This window comes from Esox lucius, chromosome 18, assembly GCF_011004845.1.
Source record: "Esox lucius isolate fEsoLuc1 chromosome 18, fEsoLuc1.pri, whole genome shotgun sequence".
Lineage (NCBI taxonomy): Eukaryota > Metazoa > Chordata > Actinopteri > Esociformes > Esocidae > Esox > Esox lucius.
The window spans coordinates 15117550-15129969 of NC_047586.1; the positions used below are offsets into that span (position 1 = coordinate 15117550).

At 39.0% G+C, this 12420-nt stretch overlaps 1 protein-coding gene across 6 annotated transcripts in view; it reads right to left on the reverse strand.

Moving 5' to 3' along the window:
* The window catches only part of ppp4r4 (protein phosphatase 4, regulatory subunit 4), a 68988-nt gene that overhangs the window by 34928 nt on the left and 21640 nt on the right, over nucleotides 1-12420 (reverse strand). For all 6 annotated transcript variants that reach the window (XM_010882443.5, XM_010882440.5, XM_010882439.5 and 3 more), the window contains 6 exons: nucleotides 10621-10694; nucleotides 8272-8378; nucleotides 7697-7804; nucleotides 6167-6288; nucleotides 4766-4888; nucleotides 4404-4567 (listed from right to left, as the gene is read on the reverse strand). In XM_010882443.5, the coding sequence (XP_010880745.2) occupies nucleotides 4404-4567; nucleotides 4766-4888; nucleotides 6167-6288; nucleotides 7697-7804; nucleotides 8272-8378; nucleotides 10621-10694 (698 nt within the window). The remainder of the gene's footprint in view (nucleotides 1-4403; nucleotides 4568-4765; nucleotides 4889-6166; nucleotides 6289-7696; nucleotides 7805-8271; nucleotides 8379-10620; nucleotides 10695-12420) is intronic.

Genomic DNA, 12420 nt, shown 5'->3' on the forward strand with positions numbered 1-12420 from the left:
TTCTGAAATTGTACAATTTGTTTTCAGCAATTGTACACTTTGCTCTCTCCCATTGACAATACATTGCCTACTCCTCAAATTTCAACTCAAGCTTTAACGGGTTTCCGAGTGTCGTAAAGAGCTGTGCTTCGGATATGTTCATCGGGGGTGGGCCTAGTCTACCTGGTACGATCTGTAGCCTCCTGCGTCCACAGGAAGTCACCTCTGACCCCCGAAACTTTTTGCAAGTCATCCCATAGACAATACATTGCCTACTCCTCAAATTTCACCTCAAGCTTTAACGGGTTTCCGAGTGTCGTAAAGAGCTGTGCTTCGGATATGTTCATCGGGGGTGTGCCTAGTCTACCTGGTACGATCTGTAGCCTCCTGCGTCCACAGGAAGCCGTTTGTGACCCCCGAAATGTGTTACAGGCATCCCATGTATAATACATTGCCACCGGCAATGTAATACGCAGGCAATGGACGTAGACTAGGCCCGAAACACATCCTGTGTAGTAGTGATTTATGTGTTTTTGACATATTGCGGCCCGTAGGACGCTCATAGACACACCGTTTTCGACGTGCTCCATCGGGGGAATGGGGTGATGAATCATCCACACAGTTATGCCAGCTGTGTGCAGTTTTTCATTCTGAAATTGTACAATTTGTTTTCAGCAATTGTACACTTTGCTCTCTCCCATTGACAATACATTGCCTACTCCTCAAATTTCAACTCAAGCTTTAACGGGTTTCCGAGTGTCGTAAAGAGCTGTGCTTCGGATATGTTCATCGGGGGTGGGCCTAGTCTACCTGGTACGATCTGTAGCCTCCTGCGTCCACAGGAAGTCACCTCTGACCCCCGAAACTTTTTGCAAGTCATCCCATTGACAATACATTGCCTACTCCTCAAATTTCAACACAAGCTTTAACGGGTTTCCGAGTGTCGTAAAGAGCTGTGCTTCGGATATGTTCATCGGGGGTGGGCCTAGTCTACCTGATACGATCTGTAGCCTCCTGCGTCCACAGGAAGTCACCTCTGACCCCCGAAATGTGTTACAGGTTATCCCATTGACAATACATTGGCTACTCAACACAGCCTTTAAAGTGTTTCCGAGTGTCGTAAAGAGCTGTTCTTCGGATATGTTCATCACAGGGTGGCCTCGTCCTGCGTCCACCAGATGTCATGTGTGACCCCGTCCCCCAAAGCTGTTTCGCCCAATGGAATCCATTGGGTGACCTATTTTGACCTTTATCCCTCACAGACAAGCCATTTTCGATGTGGTGCATCAGGGGAACTCTAACTTTGCTCTTCATCTACTCTACCTCTTGTCTACACCTCTATTGCTGCTCGCCTCTGCCCCTCATCCATCACTTCATTAGTCCTCCATCATTCTGCGACTCCGCTCTTCCTATAGCACTACACACCTCCTCCTGATCTCCCCACCATACCGCACCTCCTCTATGACCATGCGCCTACTATATCACTCTGCCCATCCTCCTTATCTCCACCCCTCCATCAGTCCATGCCTCCTCAATAACACTGCGCCTCCTATATCCATGGGGACCACCTCCATCATTCCACACCTCCTCTATGACCCTGTGCCTCCAATATCTCTCTCTACCCCTCTTCCATCAGTCCATGCCTCCCTCTATGACACAGTGCCTCCTTTATCACTCTGCACCCTGTCCAGACTGTCTCCTTCTCATGTACAGTTGGGCAGTATTTCCTACCCATTCAAATACATTGCAAATGTACAGGACTTATCCTTACTGACTCGTGTACATTTGCAATGTAAATGAATGGGTAGGAAATACTGCCCAATTGTACAATGTAGAAAAGGCTTAAAATGCTTAATAATAATGTGTAATACATTTGCTTCTTCATGTACACTTGTAAAATCCAACTCCCATGTCTTTAAGAAGTCTCCTTCTCATGTACAATTAGGCGGTATTATAAGTACATTTACCCAGTATATGTCAAAATTTGGACTGGGGGAGTATGAGTGAAGTGTAAAATGGGGTAATTCAATTGGGAGTACTACTGGTACGTACTATGAGTACATTTGTCCAGTAAATGTCAATATATGGACTGGGGGAATATGGAGTGAGGTGTATTATGGGGTAATTTCATTGGGTGTACAATTGGGAAGTATTCTAAGTACATTTGCCCAGTAAATGTCATAATTTGGAATGGGGGAGTATGGAGTGAAGAGTATTATGGGTGATCCCATCGGGCACACAATTGAGAAGTATTATAGGTACATTTGCACAGCAAATGTAAAAATGTTGACTCCGGGGGTCTCGGACCAAAGCGTATGGGTAGTCTCATTAGTTGTACAATTGGGCAGTATAACTTGTACATTTGCCTAGTAAAAGTCAAAATTTTGACTTTGGGGGTCTCGGACAACAGCATATGGGTGGTCTGATATGTTGTACAATTGGGCAGTATAACTTGTACATTTGCCTAGTAAAAGTCAAAATTTTGACTTTGGGGGTCTCGGACAACAGCATATGGGTGGTCTGATATGTTGTACAATTGGGCAGTATAACTTGTACATCTGCCTAGTAAAAGTCAAAATTTTGACTTTGGGGGTCTCGGACAACAGCATATGGGTGGTCTGATATGTTGTACAATTGGGCAGTATAACTTGTACATTTGCCTAGTAAAAGTCAAAATTTTGACTCCAGGGTCATCTGACCGAAGTCTATGGATGTTTTAATAGGATGTACATTTGGGCGGTATAATTTGTACATTTGCCTAGTAAAAGTCAAAATTTTGACTCCAGGGTCATCTGACCGAAGTCTATGGGTGTTTTAATAGGATGTACATTTGGGCGGTATAATTTGTACATTTGCCTAGTAAAAGTCAAAATTTTGACTCCAGGGTCATCTGACCGAAGTCTATGGATGTTTTAATAGGATGTACATTTGGGCGGTATAATTTGTACATTTGCCTAGTAAAAGTCAAAATTTTGACTCCAGGGTTCTCTGACCGAAGTCTATGGGTGTTCTCATAAGATGTACAATTGGGCGGTATAATTTGTACATTTGCCTAGTAAATGTCAAAATTTTTGACTTGGGGGGTCCAGGACCGAATAGAATGGGCAGACCCATTGGGCGTACAATTGGGCAGTACAACTGTACACGGGCAATATAAACGACGGTCACCTCAGCTGCCCAACTCTAGAAACCCTGATTCTCCTCCAGTTTGAGTTCGGTGGAGCTAGAGTCCCTCTAGTGGAATTTTCATGAACTGCAGTTTTGGCAGGAGGGCTGTACACCAAGTTAGTAAAACTAGCCTCCTGCCGCCAAACAGGCAGCTTTTTTTTTTGGGAGGGTAGAGCGTCAATGTACAATGCATGCCCATTCATTTTTGTCCATTAAGGTAGTACCGGGCCTTACCTCTTGCAACCAGATGCTTCAATAGCCTTAATATCTCTCATTTTAAATCAATTTTTCTTACCTTTGGATAGGTATAAAGAACATAGAGGTAGGACTGGTTCTCAAAACATTTCTAATATTATTACTGGGCTGCTAACATCCCCGCAATCATATTTTGGCTTGACAACTGGAATTGAATGGTACATTAGGATTGCAACCCATTCTCTATTGGCCCTGTGATCATATCCCCTGTCAACCTGCTTAAATCACTTTATAGATAATAATACATTTTTATACAGTGCCTTTTAAGAGTACTTATAACTCCTTTACTTCTCCGCAATCTCCACACAATACGCCGTAATGCCAAAGCAAAGACATGGTTTTAGGAATCTGTGCCAGATCTTCTGGTGTTGCACATCTGCTGTAGAACTGGGCCCTTTCTGCCATGCTTCCTTGTAAATATTCTCAATCTCTCAAGCGCTGTCAGAATGAATGGGGAGCACCGGTGAACTGCGATTCAGGTGCATTTCAGGTCACCCCAAAGACATTAAGTGTGAGAAAAACCAGAACAGCACTGGATATCCATCAGAAGATGCATTTTACATTGCCACTAGTTTGCCATTATCAAGCAATTGTTTTTAAATGTAAAGCATAATGTAAAGCATAATGTAAAGCAGGGAAGCCAGACTTCCAAGGGCTCATCTTCTCACCTTGCTTTATTCAAGGTTTTTAGTGAATTAGTGTTTGAGGGTCACATTTTAAAGTGTGAAACCAAGTGACGAAAATAAAGGGGACTAAAAGAAACTGATATAATTCTAAAATGCACAAACTGGCTTGACAAACTGTTACAATCATTTGTTATAATATATATTTTTTAACTTTTACAGATTAGTCAGACAGATGGAGCAGATATATACTTGATCCGCTCAAAACCACAGGTAGACTTCCCAAAAGGTTAAACAGCTAGACAGAGGGTTGAGAGGGAACATCTGTGTGTGTGTTTGCATGCGTGTGTGTTTGTGTGCTGGTCAGCAGCCACTCACAGGGAAATTGTACGCACAGTTGCGTCGCACAAGGGCGTATTTGGTCTCCAGCTCCAGCGGGTAGGCTTGGATGTCCAAATGGTCGTTTTCATGCTGCAGACCCAGAACACACAGCTTCTTATAGAACTCCAGAAACCACAGGTGCTGCTCATCTGTGAAAGATGCTGGATAAGAGAAAAATTATGACCAAATTTAACAAACAGCAATTAGAATGTGATGTGTTTCAATTTTTAGGGTGGTTCAGCAATATTCTAAACCCTCTTGTTCAATGTGGCCAATATCAGAGTTCTGAAATACATCTGAGAGTGACATGCAGCCTTTTAAGAGTGAGGGTGTGACAGACCAGCAGGTCTAAAACCCACCTGAAAGTCCATGACAGAGCTTGCCGTACTGAAACGACAATGTAGCCAGTACCGCTTCATCTGCTTTAAAACACTTCTCACAGAACGTCTTCACCAGCGGAAAAATAACACGTGTCCTGTCATCTAAAAAGTGGGGAGAGAAAGATAATTTTAAATGATGGTTCTGGTAAAGCTGGGAGTATCTTGCAAAGAGTAATTAGACAATTACTTATCAGCCCTCAAGCACATTGTGGTCCCAATCCCCAAATAATTCAACACAACATGACGTTATGTAACTAATTATGTGCCCATGGAGTGTAGAAGGCCAACCTTGCTACCTTTCCTCAACCCTTAATGACTTGCCTGGACAGATCTGAAGACCAGACAGATTAAACCAACAAGGTCAAAGTCTGAACTAAATCAGATGATTAGGTTGAACTGAACTAGGGTTCTTGAGTATAACAAAATTATTAAATGTTTTATCTGTATTAGTAAGAAATCCAGTAGCTTACAGATTTAAAGTAACTTTTCTTGCTTGCTTACTACTACAAGCTTTGCTGTGATAATATGCAAACCATGTCATTTCAGCTGGGTCAGAATGATGAAAGACAAGGAAGGTGACCAACAGTGACCTCTTCTGGGGAGTGGTATGTTAGGCAAACTAATTACATACAATGTGATTTTCTGGATTCTTGTTTTAGATTTCGTCACTCACAGTTTCGTCACTCAAGAGTACCTATGATAAAAATGACAGACTTCTACATGCTTTGTAAGTGGGAAAACCTGCCCACTGAATACCTTTCAAGTGCATTAATAATAATTTCAAATGTGTATGTCTTTAATGAAATGAACAATGAAATATCTATAGTAATTATCAAAAATCTATACCCCCCTTCCTGCTCAAGCATGAGCACTAAGGAGGTAAAGACAGTTTAAGAGATGGGTATAAAAAGAAGGCAATAAATATCACTTGGGAGCACATTGAAGACCCTTATTCACAAGTGGCAGGCGTATTAAACCAACAAAACCCTGCTGAGCTCAGGCAACACCTACAACCTTTATGACAAGCAAACAGGAGACTGATCAGACGATTCTCATCAGCAGGAACTGGAAATAGGAAGAATCTGTATGAAGAGTCTGCTCCATACTGTATTAGGCATGGACTTTATGCCCAACCATAGGTCTTATAAATGCTTCATTAAAGATGTACAAATGATTAAAAAACACTTTATTATGTCAATAAAGTGTTGATGTTCAATTTATTTTTGGGATTGGCATTTGTGTGAGCTGGTGAGACTGCACAAGACATTTAGAGTGAAATGGTGAGAGTGAGGTCTATGTGAGGTGGTGGTTTTATAAGATTTAAATGAGACCATGACAGGGTATGATACAGGTTAGGTGGTGTCATTGTAGGTTTCTCACCACTGTCGAACATCTCCAGCAAGTTAATGATGGTGTCGAAGGCGGCCAGGCGCACGGTGCTCCCCTCATCCCGAGACAATTCGACAAGCTCAGGCAGCACTGCTGCCTTGGTGTAATCCAGTCTATGGCACCAGAGGAAAATGGGAGAGGACATTATATATATATACATACATACATACATACATATATATATATACACACATATATAACAAACACACATTCCCAGTAAAGGGACAAACTCATAGCTCTCATGCCTCAAGGTTTTAAAAATAGACTTGAGAATAGCATGCGACAAATGTCCAATATAGCATGAGTCAGATGTCAGAGTAATTTACTGTTTTCAAACCTTGATTGCTTCTAACGATTGATTCTAAAAGCTACAAACTTTAAGTTCAAATGTGTTACTATAGACAATAGCTTAACCCTTTTAAGACTGATATGCAATACGCATCAAATGTTTTCCAAAGCTGTTCACATGATTTTATTTCAATTGTAGCATGCTGTGGTTTTAGAACTTAAGTGTGGACAACTTCAATCTGATGGCATGTCCAAAATATATTGGGCAGACCTGGGCCTAATCAGGCCTAATACTTTATCAAGGTATTTAAACAGTTGACCCTAATAATCACTTTCATTGGGTTGCCCCATTTCGCTAGGGGATAACTTTTTCACACCTGAAGATTGCATGCAAGAACAACATTTGCAATTTTTTTCTCCCACACTATACTGTATGTACTACTATAAAGGCTGGAATTGTTCGTATGGCGTAATGAACCATTTCTCATGCACATGCAAATGTTTTGAGCGTGTATCCTCCGAATCTCTCGTGTCGAAAAAAGAGGGGGAAAGAGCAGTAATTCTGCAAGACGGAGGACAGTCCCCCGTGAAGTAGTTAACCTCGATATAGACTATCTAACTTTCAACCCTGGCGTTACAACGATTTCATCCCATGAATTCACATCCGTATGTTGGTCTTTACAAAGACGACTACCAATAGTAGTTACAGAAAAACAGTAGAGGATTTTGTCATCAATCTGATAGGCCGTTTATCACAGACAAGGGGAGGTTTGCGGATTAATATGTGTATATGTAGATTCCTTGTGTTACCATTCTGTAGGTTATTTTTTATTTTTGTTCTTCAAGTGCATGATCAATATCAGATTTCTGCGTCTGCTTTCTGGGGGCAACGACTTTAAAGGGGTAGAACAAATAAGAAAAACTGTGCACCAGAAGATAAAAATATACTCCCTAGCTAAATATTAAAATAAAAATGCTATAAAATAATTCAACAAATGTATCAGTCATGCTTGAATGAGTTCTATTTGCATTTTTCGACAAGGGTCCGTAAGTAAGCATTTCACTGTTAGTCTACAGTAGTTAAGAAACAAAAAAAGGATTGTGTTTTTACACAGTTCCATTTATTATATTATAGCCATTCCAATGAGCACCTACTCCAATGAGGCACCACTGACCTGTACATTATCTAAAGTGTTTTGTACTACTGTAATATCCTATATTATTTTCTTTTACCCGATTCCTCTGGCGATGTTCTCCAGTTGGCGACACATGCAGGAGCGGACCTCATATTCCACATCCTGGCAAAGGGACCTCACCAGGGGCAGGAGGTCCTTCTTCACTCTGCCAAAAGAGGTTCAATCAGTTCAGGGAGAATATCAAGAGAAATCAAGACAATCCATATTTAGTATTAGATAGGAATCGTAAAGGTTACAATAATGTTTTTTAATAACACTTTAATATGTATTGAATTGAAGCAAATTCAGCTGAGTTTTACACCACTGTCCTAGTAGAGTTAGGGTGGGCATACTCTGCACACTCCCCCAAATGTTACCATTTGGAAGGATAAAACCCAATTAAGGCACCCAAGCAATGCTCTAAAACTACATAGAAAGTATGTAGACATAAATGTCCAGTACTTACAATATTATTGTATAATGATACAGTGTAAACAACAGATTGTTAATTGCAGGTTTACTAGAAAAGGTATAAATAGATAAGTCATATACAATACATGTAATTTCATGGGTTACCATTTTAACTAATTAAAATAAAAATGTCCTTACAAAAAAGAGAATTTACAAGCTTACACTGGAGACTCAAACTTGCAGGCCACCTTCCCCAGGATACGACAACTGGCTAGGCGAGCCTGCACGGACTGTGAGAGCTGAGCTTTGGACACTAGCGGACTGAGAATCTGCATGACAACCAATAGGTATAGATTGTTAGGTACACATTACAAGAACTTAAAGCTTCATAGAACGTTGGATGCTTGAAACAGAGTTGCTGCTGGGTAGCTTTGTGCAACCACCCCCAACTTTTTGGCAACACATCTTCAATCAGTTATAATGTTTCATCATTTTAAGTAAACCTGGACCTCTCTCTGACCAGTTTCAACTGAAATTATTCAATACGAACTGAACTAACTAGCTACCTTAGTTAATGTAGTTTCCTTTATCTAATTACCTAACTGCTAACTATATATAATAGCGCTGCTTGGAATTTCATATTTGTTAGCTGTTAAATTGTAGTGCAAGGATTGTCTAAATCAACCCTTTTGATAGCAAATGTTTCATGATGTAATAATGCAAACTACATAAGGTGAGTTCAGCTTCAAGTTCATTGTCTGTTGAATACAATTTTTGTAAGATGTGAACTGCTGAAAAAGCAATGTTGCTAATTCTTTACTGAAAGTAAAACAAAAAATTGTGTGACAGTTGTATTGTATAATCCCAGCCGTTGAGTTTTAGGGAACGAACAGACTGCTTAAGGAAGCCAAAGCCGGCATCCTGGACCATTCTAAATGTAACTTCCCAACCAATCACATTTCCATACAAGTAATTGTGGCTGACTGAACTTGTTGTGCATAGCATTGTCATACTGAGAAATTAAACCCCCTTACTTTCTTCCAGTTGCACTGTTAGAAGAAGCCATCTTGATTTCATGGAAATGCATGTCCCTCATATAAGATAGGGAGCTGTTGACACAATGTCTAAATGCCTTGTCCCTTTTATGTCCTCTGAGATAGTTGTTCTAGACAATCTGAATCTTGACTGGCTTAATGCCAGCCGCTGATAAACTGAAGAGCTTATGTATTGATTTTAATTTGACACAGCTGATTTTATGACTTAAAAATCTTGCTATCTCCTGAATGATTGATCTAATTCTGACACAAACCTCCTACAGAAATAGACTAAATGGTGTTTTTGCAATATTGCAATATAATTTTTTGCAATATTATTACAGTAGTTTGTAATAGAAGTACTAAACAACAAAATTCTGACCCAAAAAGTTTAACATTTGTCACCAATCTTTGCACGTTTTTACAACTGACCCAGTTAACATCAAGTTATCTGAACTCCTAGGCAGAAAAATCGGGCTTAGGCAAATGCTAGAAAGACTAACTTGGTATCTGACTGGCAAAACCTCAGATAAGGTAAATGCACTGAGGCGAGGTATCTCTGCAACTCTCCCCCAAGCAAATTAAGTTGGACTTGCATCATTACAGATAAAAAGGAGATATTAAATGTAGTTAACCAACATTTCATCTCAGCAGGCTTCAAATTTGATAGAAATTATGAGTTGGGTCACCATACAGCCAGTCAACTGTATCTTCCTCTCTCAGCCACAACTATAATAATGAACTCTCTGTCATCTGAATCCTTATTTTCAAGTCAAACATTTTCTGTAGATGATGTGTTGGATACACTAAATAGGATTGATAGGAAGTCCGCTGGAGGAGATTCTTTCAAACCTTCTTGGTGCCCCCTTTATTGCAAAAACGTTTTTAATTCGAACACTTTCTCAGTTATCATATCAAAAGTCTGGAAGGCGGCTTAAGTACTCCTCATTCATAAAGGTTGTGACCCATAAACCTAAATATATATCAGCCTATATTCAAAACTCTCTTCCTTAGCTAAAATATCCATGGTGAATAAGAAGAAAATACTTTTTAACAACATTTACATAAATGATACTGGTCCATCTGTTGAAGGTTGTAACCTGCATCTCTACGCAGATGACACTGTGTTATATGCTATTGCTCCCACGGTTGACCAGGCTCTTTGTGGGCTACATTCTGCATTCGATGCCCTGCAGAGATTTCTTTTTGAATTGCAGTTGGTGTTAAATTCTGAGAAAAAACTAATGTATGTTATTTTCTAAACCTAGAAAGATGCCATTCAATTTGGGTTTGATTACTCTTAATGCTGCTGAAATTGAACATGTCTCTGTATTCAAATACCTGGGCATATGGAGCCTGTTTAGATATTTTTTGTATGTAAAGTCTGCTGTATTTATTTTGTTATTATATGTGTGATATTAATTTAGATAATTGGTTTCAAGGCAATAATCAGTGACAATTGTCAAGGAGCAGGTTTTTCATATCAGAAGAATAACCTAATCAGTTGGTTAACTTTGTGAAAATTCATTTATCTTACCTCCTGTCTGATGGTTTCTTTTGGTAAAGCATCAATTGCAGACAGCAACGTTTCTAGCCATGCATTGCTCAACACTGTCAAAGAGAAACAGAAATAAATGTTGTTCAAATAAATTATGAACAAAAAACACTACAAACAATAAAACATTTTTCATAGCTATTTTTCCCAAAATGTGAGTGAGCGAAAGAGCTAGCTATGACACCGGTTGGTACTGTCATTTCCCTAATTGTAAAATAAATTATAAAAGACTAAATTCCAGAGTTATCTGAGAAAGTAGGAAAAAAAGCTCATATAGTTTTTTGTAAAGAAAGGAAATGAAGAACATTTACTGGAAAATAATCCTATGTACTTTCTTGTACATTTTCTTTTGTGATTTTCTCAAGACTGATTCCTAAAGTTCATCAATGTGTTTGGAAATTTGGTAAAATCGGTTTGATTAGTCTAAAAAGATAAAATATCTGTTTTATTGTATATTTAAAAATGTATAATATTTCACATTTGTAAAATATCTGTTTTGAGTATTTGTTATTTGTTTGTTTTTTATTACTGAAGTACTTTCTTGAGAATCTGGAAAAGCTGGCAAAATACAAAAGAAATTTGCTCTGCCACATTATATAGCGCTACCAAATAAATCTAAATGACATTGTTTAGATCTGTAATACAGTGCCCTCCAGACACAAGATTAATATTAACATAAAAGGTTTTGAAAAAAACGTAAAGTTTTTTATCAGCTTGATCTTTATGGAATCTCAAAAACAACAAATGTCAGGAAAACGTTATCCGATTAGTTAAATAATTTAAATGGATTGTAAAAAATGTTTTTAAATTATTTCCTTTGCCTCCAATCAGTCAATATAATTAATTAAAAATGCATTTTACTCTTCCGTTTACCATTTACTGGCCTTTCTTATATTTCAATAACAATTTTTTAAAATGTTCTTAGTCCTAGAAGAGTTTCATTATTTAACTATTTCCCATGATCCCCATACAACATTTCCTATGTTATTTTTATAAGTTGGAATGAATGCACCATGACAGAGATGGCCGGATCCAAGCATAGAGTGCAGTACGTTTATTTGATAATCCAACAATATATACAGGAACAGGCGGGTATGTAGTCGAAGGGCAGGCTAAAGGTCAGTAACACAGGTATCAAATCAGATAGGAGGCAGAAGTACTAAAGGGGACAATACAAAGACGTGGTCAGACAGGCAGGGTCGAGTCAGAGTACCAGAACAATACTTTCAAACTATCTACGACACAGAATAACTCTAATCAAACAGGCTTAGTAGGGTTGCAATATTACTAACAATACCTCACAAGGACAGGGTGTGAATGACCAGGCTATATAGTGGCCAGGGGAAGAAGGAGAGCACAGATGAGTGGTATTCACATGATTAGTATTCAGGTGATTGGAATCTGCTGTGAGGGGTGCGTTAAAGGAATTAGGTGATTGAGGTTCGTTCACCAGCCTGATGGGAAGGTTGAGGACGAGTGTTGGAGACCTTACTTAAGTATAACTCTGACACGCATGTTTTCATTCACATAATGGTTAGATTCATATGATTATTTGAGTGTAGGATAGAGCTGATGAGCTTTTTTGTAACCTATTGTGCCTATAATTCTGGAGGGCACTGCATATGAATAATCAAATAGTAGAATTAAAGTCTAAGCCTTTAAACACTTAAGGACAATTAATGTAAAATAAATATACATATTTTATGGTCTCTTACAGAGCTGAGATCAATCAAGTGAGTTGCATTATTCTGAAGGAATAAAAGTCAGTCATTTCAATGTTGT